Here is a 15,028-nt window from a genome sequence, read left to right on the forward strand (position 1 = left end):
TGCTCACAAATTACTGGTTTACCGCCGCTCCGTACTACACGCTGTAACCGCCTTCGCAAATTTCTAAAAGCACATGCGACTTTGACCTCATCCAACAGAGCGTGCATCCAACACGCTCTTTGGAAGAGAACTCCGATGAATCTTCAGCCGTAGGTAAATGCCTAATGCTTACGCCGAATTAGCCGTATTTTTTTACTATTGATTCCCGCGCTTTGAAATCCACCGCTTCAACAGTATTTCTGCCGTGATATTTTCTATTAATAGCGGTGGCTGAGCTGGAAGGCCGTTATTTTCTAACGATCTATAGCACCACTGCAGTGATTTCACGCGTCAAGTATCGGATCCAAAAAGGAGTGTTTTGGACAGATTTAGTAGAAAGCCAGTACATAATTTAAACTGAGGTACATCATTTGCAAAGCATACGAATTCGCTGGAATTTCTGTGACAACAATCCCGAAATTCTCGGCGCAGATTATTCGTGAATCACTCTAGCATCCGTCACCTCCTGGTGCTGATTACACAAATATGACGCCGCTCTTCGCTATACAACAGGAACGCTGCAATGGACAGAAGTGTTTCTTCATATAGGTCCTCAGGCTCCTTCGTGGCGTTACCACTCTTCTAAAAGACTAAGTGCCCAACGGAGACCTAATGAAGTGGTACGTGGCGGAGAAAGTACAGATCACATTGGAACAAGTTCCAGTGGAGTATGCTTGTATTAGGCTCATTGGTACGTATATCGAGTCCTGTGGTTGGAAATGGTACATCCTCTTGCAGTAAACTTAAAACGCGACAAAAAACTTTTTCAGAAGCGGCAATGTCAAAAGGCTGGAGATGGGGCGATGACTCAATTAAATGCAGAACTTGATCGACGCTTAATCTGGCATGTCCACAGAGGCAGCTGTCGACGCCATTGCTAACTAAAGAACATTATCAGAATCAGCTTGCGTAATTGTTTCAGGTAAGATATGGTGAATTTCTGTATGCCTAGCATGGTTTCTGACACATTCTGACACGCCAGACTGAGAAAAGACATTGGTTTCAGGTAAGCCAATCTAACTTCTAAACTTGCGGTCATCCGCGATCAGCTAGAAGAGTCAGATCGTTAAACTGCCATCATCCGTTAGGTTTGATGAGTCCCCGGGAATCTGGTCCAGCAACCCGGAGCTAAGCGCCATATGCTAATACAGCCCAAATTTTGTCAATGCTATGGGGCACCGTGCATTCACCACCATTCATCGCAGAAGAATTAGGAAGCACGTGTTTGCGGCCATCACTACCAGGAGCTCTCAGGGTAGCCTTCCATGCGTTAAGGGCACACAACTACCTATTCGGTGCAAAAGCTATGGTCAGTTTAGTTACTCTCAGAACTGGTGATCAACCCACAAATTTCCTTACGCCTACAGATGCCTATGGTACAATTATGGAATTATTCGGTGGGCATCTTCTTACTGTTAACCACGGAACCCACATAATTTCCATATTTTTTCTTGACCGTCGGCGTTTTGTTGGGTCATTTTGGGCATACACTTGCTGCATTAGTTTGATCTTCTGGCCACCACCGCAGGTGAATCACCTTGAGCACACCCAGGTGGGTGATCACTCAAACAACGTTCAGGTAGTCAGGCCGATGTACTGCAACCGAAAACAGCTTTCAACTTAGCTTTCAAGGCTCTCCAGATTCGCGAGTGAGCTACAAGGGACACAATGAAGGTTGAACACTACACTTTCACCCACGGATCACCAGAACGTAGTCGCTTACACAGGCTGGTGACTGGTACTCTGAGTTTGGATATATTCCACCGTCCCACAGTCCGAAGACAATGCTACCCCAGATGGCATCCAAGGTTAATTCGGATGCACAAGATTTCGTGGAGATTATCAAGCGCTAAACGAAATTAACGCATCTAATTTGTATCCTGTATCACACATACATAACGTCTCAGGTATACCGAAAAAGCTGTGTTCACAGAAGGATAGATCATATACGGGCCTTGGTTGCTGAATCCAGAGCTTTTATGGCGGGTGCTATGACGCAATTTGACCTACTTGGATTCCTGCATATATCTTTTTGTCCAAGTGCTACCGCCCACATCGTCCATCGTTTTTTCCATGATGTAGGCCAATAGCCTGTTCTGATGACCAGTGTTTCTGTTGGCGAACGTGGATTCCCACAAGTCAATTTCTTCTTTGCCTCGGCCAACACAACAAGAGCGTTGATGTCAACAAATGTGAACTATTAGGGTCCATTCGAGGTTTTGGAACACATGATGCCGTCTACTGCTAGTACAGAGGTTGGTTTAACAGAGGTTGGGCAGAAATTATACCTCATTCCATTGCTGTGTAGCTCTCAGCACCAGTGGTGCTCAGGGACTATGCCGAAAAAGCACCCGGGACAACAACCATCAGCTTGATCTTGTTCAATAGATCATGGTCTATCAAGAGCCGGTCATACCCAAAGGAACAGACTATCCAACATAAAGAGCAGTTTGACAATTAAGTGGCGAATGCTACAAATATTGAAGCCAAAGACAGAAATTTTGGTGACTTCCCTGGGCGACCGAAGCCTATTTGACCATCTCATTGCTCTCCCACAGCTCACCAAAGCAACCGCCCCACCTCTCAGATATTCGCTTCTCCAAGAACAGGACAACAACAAACGAATCAATTCTCATTCTTATTCATCCCCCCATACATTTTATCCAGATAGTTTTTCAACATTTCAGGCGGATCTAATTACCTCGGTTGACCCGCCATTTGAAAAGTGAATCAAAGCCGTTGTTGCATCGTGGTTGGCTACACCTGCACTGAGCCTGGCAGACTACGCGATGAGGAGAAAATAGAGAAACTGAGGCACTGCTGTATTGTCAGGACAAACATACGGAGTTTCTGTGTAAATATATAGGATGGCTAAAGGGCCAAATATGGTCGTTCAAATGTTCGTTTTGTACATCTAATGACGATGTTTCTGTCGTGAATTACTTCATTGCGCTGGTTACGTGCTGCTAAGCCGTGTTTGGTAGGCTCCGCCAACGCACCTCCTATCCGGAACGCGTGGGACCAATGGTGACCTTGGTAACGTGTCGTTCCCTGCACACGTAATCTTCATGTCCGGACGCGTCAAGATACTCCCCACTTTTGGAAATGTATCGTAAGTCTTTCAGCGTATTTCGAGAACTAAACGCTTACCACTGTGACTTCGTCCCACAATTATGATTGTTGCGTCTCCTGACAGTGGCTATTACATCTAATCGAACTGGTTCCCGACGCCCGTACGCCATCAATATGAAAAGGAATCACTGTAAATATCTCACGATTCGGTTACTTAGTACTTCCATTTTGCCAACCATCCAGCTTACCCCGTCACGCCGCAGGAGCATGACCGTACTGGTTAATCCTAGCTACGGGAGGACTTTTACGCATACACCCACTAACAGGACTTGGTTTACGGTATTTAAGATTCCTGTGCCGTGTTTTCAGTTCAAGCTTGGACGATCTTAGATATATCACTGTACAATTTGATGTGAATAGACGAATATGTGACTCCAGCGACCCCCTTTGGCACCTGTTTTCCAATACATGTTTCGTCATACTGCGTATTTTTGTCTCCTATTTTTGACTGCAACTATTCGGTATCTGCTGTGGGCTGCTTCTGGCAGCACGAGTGGGTTTTTACTTCCGAAAAGACAGGCTTTTTGACAGATTTTGTATGAATAATTACGAATGTTTCATTTACAATTATTATAACTACATTTTCATTCAACAGCTGTGTACTAAAAGTTGTTTCAACCATGAAAATTACCCCAACCACTAAGCGCAGGAGTTTGCGGTGCCTCAGCAGCGCACCGCACCTTTCCGAATTCATTTCCTCGTACAACCGGTCACATTATTACCAATGCACTAAATACGAACAGGATTTAGCGTAAGGAGCAGTTAGCACATAAAATCACAACCTAGACGTCGAATGCACTCTCCAGACTTATCCGAAATAATACGTTCCGGGTCACGTAATACGGCTAAAAAATAAAGCTACCCTATCAGCACAACTCGGTTATTAGTCGGTTATATGGGGTTAAAGTCTTTAGCGTAAGGAGCAGTTAGCACATAAAATCACAACCTAGACGTCGAATGCACTCTCCAGACTTATCCGAAATAATACGTTCCGGGTCACGTAATACGGCTAAAAAATAAAGCTACCCTATCAGCACAACTCGGTTATTAGTCGGTTATATGGCGGTTAAAGTCGGTTATTTGACGGTTATTTAACCGATTAATAACCGGCGAACGGTTATTCAACCGAGGAAATAACCGGCACACACGGTTATTTGACGGTTATTCAACCGAGCAATAACCGGAAAACACGGTTGTTTGACGGTTATTTTGGTGCAAATAACCACCTGTTAACCATAAAAGGCAGTTATTTGACGGTTGTATAACCGTCGTATAACCGGAAAACTCGGTTATTTTGGACTGCGTGTGCTGCCAGGGTAATTGGGAAATCATGCACCACACAAGGTTAAACGAACCAGGCAAATACACTGGCCCTGGTGTTTACTGGTAGACGTACCTCCGAATGTCGAAGATAATATTTCCCGTTTCCAGTGACTAAAGTGTCATAAAATTGCAGCTCTTTCAACTTAAATGCCTCCAGATCGGCACCCGTAAATACAAAGTTCCAGCGGAATATGCATTCGAAGACATTGAGTTTCAACGCATATTGAAATAATAGATCAAGATTTCTTTGTAGGCGACGATTGGATGTTAGCAAGTTGGCGATACTATTCAATGAACTCAATACCATCTCATCAATAGTTGGAGCTAAATTTCTCTAATTACATTCCAAATGACTACATACATGCGTCGACTCTTGAGAGCAAATTGAACCACTTAATCTTGAAATCATTTATCAACATTATGTTGTCTTCATCGTCGATGAATTCCATCTCCACAAGAGTGAGGAGATCGGTCTGATTTCGAATAACCCACAGTGTGAGAGTAAATACCCGTTGACACATACGAAACTTTGAAGGTCACGGGCCTCAGCGGAAATAGAAATATAAATAAGTCGGGAGTGCCACTGCAGACGACTGAAGGCTGCCCGGATCTTTACAATTGTGTTATGAATACCAACGATCCCTATGCAGATCACTCACGAGTAGACGAAAGAATCCCTGTACTGTAGTTCAGTGGTTCAGAGTATATTCTCCCCACAGGGGAGGTGTCCAATACCGGTGACCTTCCTGCGAACACCAATAGATGTGTGTATAGTCCCCGTGTGGATGAGAGAGCCTGTCAGGCTCAGAAAACACGATTGCATAAGGTTTGTAGTAGGTCGGAAATTCAAACGATCTAAATGGTGCGCAACTGCTGCTAAGGGAATTCGAGGGGAGTGGCATGCAGTAGATATCAACAAGTGTGTCAACCCTGTACTGAGCTCTCGTTCGAACCTGACTTTTATACCGCGACCGCACAACGCACAAGCAGCTCAGATGAAGTACAATTTCATATGTTGAGTAATTTATCCACCTGAATATTTGTAACTCGAGGGGAAATGCAATATATCGTATGCGTCCTGTGGCAGGCGGATGGTTGGCACTATATCCTGTCTAACTGCAATGTTATCGCGTTGATGTTCATAAGCCCTCGGCCGAAAGTTTGACCATCAAAAGTGCAAGAATGTTCGAAACTCTCCAGTTTTCGGGGGACGCCTAATACTAAGGAACCTAAATAATACTCAAACGGTTGCTAGGCTTCTCAGCATAGATTAGCTCCATTCACTGGGAAAAAAATGCATGCTGAAAATTCACAAATCTGCTCGCACTCCATCATGCGTAGGGAGACCGGCTTGACTCCAGTCACGATTAAACGCTTTGTGCCCCTTATCCGTTGTCCCCCATTGCAGGCACGCAAAGCATTGACTCAAGATCAACGGCCTGGCAGGCGTTGTGTCGACTAAACTTCTAAGCTCCTTTAGGTGGTCCAGGAAAGTGAAATGTGTGAGCGACCCATGATTTTTCTACTGCTTGATGTCCAAGGCGCCTTCAATTCCGCTGACTTGTTTTTTCTCCCTGTGCAAAAACTAACGCCTCCAGAATATTGCCAAAAGAATATGCTCAGTGTTTTCTCAGAGTTCCGGGAAACTGATGATATACGGACAGCTGTCCTACAGAAAGTGCTGTCCAACAATGATGCCGACTCTCTTCTTTTCTGCTCAGTTTTGCGATCGGAGGTGTGATGAGACGAACGATAGCATGCATTAAGATCCCATCTTCAGGTAGTTGTTGACAAAAATACTGTCGACCCGGAATATGTGGGTGGTACCATCCTTGCTGTAGAGCATAAGAGGGAATAGCCGCCTCCTAGTGGACTTATCAAAGCTATCCGCCTTTCTGGTACGCGATGTGCGGCAACTGAATACTCAATTTAAGGTTCGGATAGGGACTGTCGGAATGCTGGGGTGCTGGACTGTGAAAATTGAGTTTCGTAGGTATATCGGTACAACCCGACAAACTAGAAATCCAGAATTCAGCGAAGCGTAACAACCATCACTTACGTATTCGAATTGGCGAATATGTACGGAACGGAAACTTCAGACTCTTCACAGGTTGTGTGTTCTTCAGATATGTTTTGTTCAGATACCATAGGATCATTTACAAAGGACTCATTAGTATTTGAAACAGCAGGATTGCCGTTAACAGACTGACCTTCGGTATTGAACTCTACCTGGTCAATGTGTCTCCGATGACAAGAGAGATCATCCAAAACGAGATTTGTGACCATTCGTTTGCCATTTGATGAAAGTACTATTCCCGTTGCGGGTCGTAAATCATTACCCTTGAAAAATGTAACATCAGCCGTTTTGGCACAGTCAAGACTTCTACGTAACGAACGAGATTTAAATAGAAGCGCGGGAATCTTCCCAGTAACGGAATGAACGGCGTTCCTGTATTGCATTAGAAAATTATCAATCCCACGGTCCAATTTCAAAAAAGTAGTAGGAGAGAGTGAAAAATTGGCAGACTTAAGTGTTTGGACAAAATTTCTAGCAAGTCCATTCGACTGGGGATGTTGCGGAGCAGTAAACAGATGCCGACATCCAAGACCCTTCAACCATTCCTAGAGGAATTTTGCAGTGAAGTGTGTGCCGTTGTCAGTGACCAAAACAGTTGGTACACATTCATGGCCGAATACTTTCCTCAAGACTTGCTGAGTGAATTCGGCACTTGGAGAAGTAGTTAGAAAAACTTCAGGCCAACGCGAATATGCGTCAATAAGAATTAAAGCATAGTATTTACCAAGAAAAGGACCACAGTAGTCAGCATGAACTCATTGAAATGCTTCACAAGTAACTGGCCACGGATGCCACTGTGAAGACTTGTTATGAATCTTATGTACACACTTAACACAATTCTTAGCAGTATGCTTGATATCAGCATCCAGTTCCGGCCACCAGCATGACAAGTGTGCAAGGGATTTCATTTTATCGACACCCAGATGACCGGAGTGTAAATCTGCAAGAACAGCCGCTCGCTGAGTTGGTGGAATGACAACTCTATCCTCAAAACACAGCAAACCATCCGGAGTAAGAGATAAGCTTCCGCGGTGACAGTAAAAAGCAGGAAATCGGCGTCGTTCCTGCGGCGACAAACTAGAAATCCAGAATTCAGCGAAGCGTAACAACCATCACGTATGTATTCGAATTGGCGAATATGTACAGCATATGGAATATTAAAGCAAGAGAATAATGAATAGAGCAACGAATAGAGTATCAGTCATGTTCATCACATGGACTTATATCTAAAACTATATAAGTTTCAACGGTAGTAAGATTGCTGTGGATAGCCCGCGAGTATCCAAATCTCTACTTGTTTGTCAGTTAAAGGCAAATTCCCATCACTGAATCCCGATGCTCGTGCACATCCGATATCAGTAAATGGTCTGCTGTTGCGTGGTAGTCAACGGTGGGTTCTGCGAGCAGCTGGGCTTGGACACCCCCGGGTATTCGTTAACCGCTGCTTTAAGACCACAACCGCTTACAGGATGTCACCAATTAGTCATCATTAATGCAGTCAGAAGGCGAACTTTTGGTTACAGCAAAAGGAGTTTCGAGGATTTTTCTTTAGACGGATGGCTTCGGTTGCACCGCACGCCCAACATCTGAAATATCCTTGAAACGGTGGTGACCGGTGCCCACTAAGTGACCCAATATTTATAAAAGAGGGGAAGAGTAAGTAAAATGATGGGGACCAGAATTCGCCTCTTTGTTGCTGTCCACCTCTTCGGCGCTGGAGATTTCGGTAAATTCACCGTTACTATACCACGAAGCCGAAAGTCCCGAGTATAATAACGTTCAGTTGTTGGTTTTAGCCGTTCCACTAAAGCTTATTTGCTCCGTACTGTTTGTTCTCCGCCCACAGATCATCAGATGTTTGAAAAATATCTGAGGACATCAACAACGTTTCCATGATATGCGGCTATTCCATGTGTTACGAGGATAACAGTTGTTTGGCCACAACTTCAACTTCGCGACGATTTGTAGGGATGCTGTGGTCGCGATTTTTAAGCTGTGTACGATAAATTATGGAATTCTTTTATGCATTCCCCCTTCTTTATATCCAAAGTTGTAGACACATTTGGAGGCGTCCAACCCTCTCCCTTACTCCTCCTGCTATTAAATCCTTGGCCTCAAACCACCATGGCCCAGACGGTTTAAGACGAATCGAACTCTCTCAAACCGTCTGCTGCACAAAAACGCCTTTATAGCAGTGGCTAGTCCAAGCGTAAACTCCGGCATTCACTACAGATTCCGCAACTCCTTCAAGTAAAAGATCTTACCATGGTATCATCCTATCCTCTTAACTCGCCTCAAGCCACTGTAGGACTCAAACGCTTACTTGAACTTAACATATTGTGATACTGGCGAGGTTGTTTTTCTTTTTTCTTCAACCAAATCATACCTCGTTCCAGTCAATTCCCTAACCTGTATTGCCCCATCGGCCCTGTCCAGTGACGTTGGCACCCGGCCTGGCTCTAACAAAAACCAAACCAAACTCATCGTTCCCTATCACAAGAGTGCATTTTACCCTGATATATGTATATATATATATAAAATCCACCTGATGGTTGGCCCCACAGCTCACCAAACACTCACACAACATCGCGGTAAGCTTCTACGTGACATGGCAGCTCACACCAATATACCTGGGATAGCCTGAAGATGCTCTGCGATGCCGGTGGTCTACATCGACGTGCATAACTGTAGCTGCCTCCGGCAGGACAGAGGCTACACCGTACCAAAATCCACCTTGTCAATCAAAACAGAAAGCGTACCTATCTGTTTCTCCAGGGAGTGGGCACTACAATATGTATATATATATATATATATATAAACAGTGAGACTCGAAACACTCCACTACCAGTGTAACGGTGGATACCGTTGATGGGATATGCGAGTAGCATATTTTCTCATAAATCCGCTTCGCATCTCTTGAAAAGTGAGCTAGTACGGAATTTATGGAGTCGCTTTGTAGCATTTGCTTGCATTAGAGAAGCAGTCAATGAACATCCAGAAAAATTCAGGAAGACGTGCTCGAGGAGAAAATGGGCATTCCGTTTTTGTAAACATGATGCATACGAGAGTTTTGCTTCTCTGTCCAACAGTCTGTAACTCTTCAGTTGGCGTTTTCTAATAGACAACTCTACGGCGAAGACCGTCTTTTCACTTGGGGCCGTCCCCAGGATGACGATCAAGATCCTGTGGTTACAACCATTCGAAAATTGGGATGTTCGGACCTTTATGGGAGACTTCGAGGAGGTTTCGGAGGCTGTTTGACTGGATAAAAACGTGGGTAAGTTGGCGGTGCTGATGGCACTCCTCAGAAGCTGGGTGAATGCGGCTCTGGATGCGATCAGAAGGGGCCTTCGGGAGAAAGACCAGGCCGCCGCAAACGAAGCCCTTGCAGCGGAGTTCGAGACCTGGCCGGCCACCAGGAGGCTATGAGGCTATTCAAGACGGTCAGGATGGCACCTGGATCTGACCCGACCGTGTTCCTCGCCGGATTGCAGCAGTCGTTGTATCGGGCTTTGCCGGGAACGGATGGAGTGTTGCGCCACCAGCTGCTGCCTGACCAGTTAATCGAGGGCGTGCAGCCGGCGCTTGATGCCAAGTTGCGGTTGCTGAGAGCAAACGGCCGGTTGAGTATGAAACACCTGATGCATCTTGCACGGGAATAGGCCGAGGCACCATTGACCATGTTGCAGTCGCAGGAAAACAGGGATGGTTGATCAGTGGACGAACTACAGACCAGAGTGGACCTACTCGCTGAACAGCTTGCAGCCATAAAGGCGGAATCGCGGAGACGCGCTCGAACGAGCCGGTACTACAAGTGTGGCGGGCTTTGCCATTGGAAGAATAAATGCACTTCGTACCCGAACACCTGTACATAGTGGAAAATTGGATTACTTCCCATTCCCCCAGTGGAATTAGCGCCGTCATACATGTCTCCATATAAGCATTTATCGAGATAGACGGGAAGAGGGAGTTGTGCTTGATTGATACATGAGGGGGAATATCGCAATGGAGGAGTAAGGAGCCAAGCTGAATGTAGACCGTGCGCGCTAGCCGTAAAAGCAATGGGTGGACATCGACTAAAAGTTGTCGGATCGTCAATGCACTCAATACGCCCAGGCGACAAGTCCATGCAGCACGTGTTCCTGATCAGCTCAAACAGAGAAGACAATATTTATGGCAGATTTTCTTAAGAGTACAGAAATCATGGTTGACTTAAAGCAGGGAAAGCTGGTGATAAGGTATGGCGCAATCAAGCCTTAAGGTTATCCAAGCACTACCATGAGTGAGCCGCATGTCCGAGAGTTTCCGTCATTACAGTATGTGGTCAAGGAATATTCCGAACTCTTCATGGGCGACGAGGATCTGTTCGGCTTCTACCTGTGTACTGAATACGAAATGCCCCCCTCCTCCGAACGCATTTGACTTTACGGCCCCTGCCCCCTGCTGCTCCAGCTGCAGGAGAAGGTCAATAAACAGATTCAAGACGTGTGGAAAATGGCATAATCGAAGAAGTCAATAGTGCGTACAACTCCCCGGTTATGTTTGTAAGGAAGGCGAACAGAAAATACTGGTTTTGCGTAGATTTCCGGCGCTTGAATGAACAGGCCGCAAATGGGGTTTTAGCTGTGCCTTCGGCTCCGGAGATTTTCGATTCTCTTCAGCATTCCCGATACGTCACTGTGTTCGACTTGCGTTCCGGATACTGGCAACTACCTATCAAGGCGGGGAACCGAAAGAAAACGGTGTTTACGTTTGGGGTCACTTAACGTCAATTTAGAAGAATGCCCTTTGGTTTGTCTGATGCGCCGTTTACATCTTGGCCCTTGATGCTTAGTTTAACGAAGGGACTCCAGAATGTTGCCGTGTACGGAGACGATAGCGCTGTGTACAGGAATACTGAACCAGAGCGCGTAGTTCACTTGATAGGTTTATTGAAGTGGATCCGGGAGGCTGGCCTGCGGATAAATGGAGTCAGAGCACAGCTCTCACAGAGTTCGGTGACGCTGCTGGGGCATAAAGTGGGTCACGGAGAAGTTAGCCCACTGCCAGAAAAATTGGCAAAGATCGAGGATTGTGCTGCTCTAATTCCAAGCGTCCTCTACGGCAGTTTCTTGGACGAACAACATACCACAGTCTGTTTGTTAAGGATTTCAACACGATTTCTGCTCCACTGTAAGACTTCCTCGGGCAAAATCAGAAATCCGAATGGATTAGGGAAGCACATGAGGCATTCGAGCGTGTCAAGGTGCGGATGTCGGATCAGCACCTGACCGTCGGAGAGGTGTTCAACGTTACGACGGACGCTAGTGATCGCGGTATTGGTGCAGCCCTAAAGCAGAGGAATGAAGTATTCGGATATGCCAGTCACGTTCTGACTAACGCTGAACAGAAGAACTCGGTCACTGAAAAGGAATGTTTAGCGATCGTCCGTGCCCTGGATAAGTGGAAGCCACATCTGCTTGGACAAATGTTTCATGCCAAAGCCAAATGCAAACCACTGAAGTGTCCCAGGGGCAAAGAGTTCCCCGCGAAAAGCTCGTGCGCTGCGCAAGAGCACTTTGCAAGATTACGACTCCGCTTCCGGCACGTGTCAGGGGGAGAACCAGTTGTCTGATCGGCTGTCAAGATCAGAGACTGAAGATGAGGCCCCCAGGATCATGATTGTAGCCAACAGCCTCGTCGTCAAACTGGATTCCGGGAGGTTGGTGCAACTCCAACGGTAGAATCCTGTGTTACAAAAGGTTGCAACCGCCTTGTTGGATGGAAAGAACATTGAGAACGGAGGTGAGGACAAGGAATTTGAAATCTTCCAGAGTAACTTCGATCGGCTGAGCCTGAATGAAGCTGGCATAATTTCATGGAACACCACTGATTCGGATGTTGTGCTGCCCGTGATACCTCGCGTCTTGAGACGGAATCCTATTGTCGAATGCCATGAGATGGCACGTACATGGTGCACCAAGACGTACGGCTTACTTCGGCAGAGGGTCTACTTACCTGGGATGAGAAGTGAGGTGATGGATAATGTGGTGTCATGTAAACGTTGCCAACGAATGAAAGGGGATAAGACAGGGGCGACCCATCCCATTGAACCTATTCATGTCTCAGAAATCGGTGGATTGTGGTCAGTTGACATCACGAGCCCCTTTCAGGTGACAATCAGCGGGAATACTGCGTCCTAGACGCAAACCCAAAATTTCAATTAAACCGCGGTTCAAAAAAGAAAAACTTCAAAGTAATGTTTTAGCATTTGGTGGTAATTATTCAGGCACTCAGGATCGCCCCCACGCGGCCGCAGTTTTATTGGAAGTTCTTTGAAGGAACTCGAAGTCCACTGTGGGCGCGAAATTTGTATCTGAATGGCTGCCGATGGCTTGGAGCTGTAGTGTCCGCATTCCGTTGTCACATTTACCATTCTTCCTGAACTTAAACCACACTTTGTATCTGTCGTTCACATTGTATCATGACGTTTGTTTTAATGTTACGAATACACAATTTTCCGGCGAGACCTGCTGGCTTCTTGCTGAACGGGCGTAATCACGCTCCTTTGAATGTTTGTTGTGAACGTCACAATAAATCATTGTGACATTTTTTAGCCGTGAATAATTTTCCTACCGTAAAATATATCACGCACGGGGAACCATCTTTGGGAAATTCCGACAAGTGAATATATCCTTTCTCAGCCAGTTACTGCATTTGGATCGGTCTAGTGGACTATTGGATCTATACATTCGCGAGTGCCCATTTGATTACTCATCCCTTTTCTATTGTGATTTTGTGAATTTGTATTGGTTACTTTGCTTGTTAATTTATCCAAACACGCTGATAAGGTCCTAGTCCGCTACAGAACATAGACTCTATAAAAACAGTGGAACATTTCGCGGAAGAGCTCGTTTCTTCGCATGTTTTCTTGCGTATGGGATTCGGCAATAATATTCAGCCTACGTAGACAAGAATCACACCATATCGCGGCATCGAGTAATGGGTATGACAGGCCATCATGCCAGGCTATCTTGCATTGTTGATGCCTCATTTTACCGGCCTGCATGGGTACTAGCATGGTTTTTACTATAGGTAGCAAAGATAAGCGGCATCGCGCATGGTTATGTGTATGAAAGACGGTTTTTGGTCATTGGATTATATTACTGTTCCTAGGTGAGGCCCCATAATCCGCGCCGCACACAGACGCGGATCCAGCAGTTACGTTAAGTAATCGAGGTGAGTGACAACGGCTACCGTTATCATGGCGACAGATTTATGGTTGGCACCAGCTATAGAGCGTTATTTTCATAATAGGAACGATAACTTTAGCTATCTCGTGGTGCCGTTTTATTGACAGGATAATTACGCTTATCTGAGATGCTTATCAGAGATGGCCCTCGCGTCGCCACTGCACAGTTCACGCTGTTGTATAACAAGGTCGTGCTTCATGGAAGTTAAAATCAACGGGGAAATTTGTCGTGACCAGATTTACCGAACAAACTATATTTTGCGACTATAATCGCCTTTGTTAAATCTGGGGGTGTAAAGCAAACAAACGTCAACAACCGGTCTTCTGAGGCGAAATTTGCATTACACATTCCTTAGATGTTTTTTATCCCTAAAGAACACCGAAGATCGCCAAAATATGCCAAAGTACGCTTTCGTGTTTTATGTCACGTAAACCGGTAGGAAATGCAAATCAGTGGTGGTACGTGACCTTGAAATGTCGGTCACTTAAACAAAATGCTACGAGCGACATGTCGCCGGCAGGTGCAAATGAATCAGACTAACTTCCCGTTAAAGTCACAACTTCGAAAACCCTATAGTTTAGGTGAAAATGAAAATGAATAATCCAGAGTTTCACCTGCGTTGCATAAATCTATAACACGAAGAGTTGAGTCAAAGACATGTAGAACAGCTGTGCTTTGCATTTGGGGCTGAATCAAGTCAGTCGGGGTATTTGCTTCTTCAAATAGCGCTGCTGGTTGATCCTCAGCCATCTTTGGCCGATCTCTTGACCAGGTAGGACAGTCTTCAAAAACCTCCGCCACACTCAAGAAAAAGATTCTCTAACGTTCCACCCAGAGAAATTATACGTAGCCATGGTTACTGGTTGTCTGAGTGCAGGAGACATAAGCATTCCTAAACCATTAAGTATTGCGTTTTTCGTATCAAATTACAAGAGATAATGCTCTTTATTTTTACGGTCTCCCCTGGCACCGTACCGATAATAGGCATCAGTCACTAGCTATGTTGTTAGACTTGATATATAATCGTTTGAACTGTAAGCAACATGGCCTCTTCCCCAGCCGCGTAGCCGATCACTTTTTGCGCGCAACATCACTTAGGCAAATTTCTTGACTTTAGGTATGCTAAAACTTGTCCATTACTAGAACGCACTTCTGTCCGTCCGGAAAGTAGGAAATGTTTTACGTGGGTATATGAGTTTCTAACACCAAGGACTGATCATCGAAA

At 45.4% G+C, this 15,028-nt stretch overlaps 1 protein-coding gene across 1 annotated transcript in view; it reads right to left on the bottom strand.

The window, feature by feature from the left end:
- T265_01272 (hypothetical protein) overlaps nt 1-4,801 on the bottom strand; it is a gene marked incomplete at both ends in the record, with an annotated part of 72,457 nt that extends 67,656 nt beyond the window's left edge. Inside the window, one exon of the mRNA XM_009165257.1 lies at nt 4,568-4,801. Within this exon, the coding sequence (XP_009163521.1) occupies nt 4,568-4,801 (234 nt within the window). The remainder of the gene's footprint in view (nt 1-4,567) is intronic.
- Nucleotides 4,802-15,028: the final 10,227 nt, after the last annotated feature.

The sequence above is a fragment of the Opisthorchis viverrini genome (assembly GCF_000715545.1).
Source record: "Opisthorchis viverrini unplaced genomic scaffold opera_v5_13, whole genome shotgun sequence".
Classification (NCBI taxonomy): Eukaryota; Metazoa; Platyhelminthes; class Trematoda; order Opisthorchiida; family Opisthorchiidae; genus Opisthorchis; species Opisthorchis viverrini.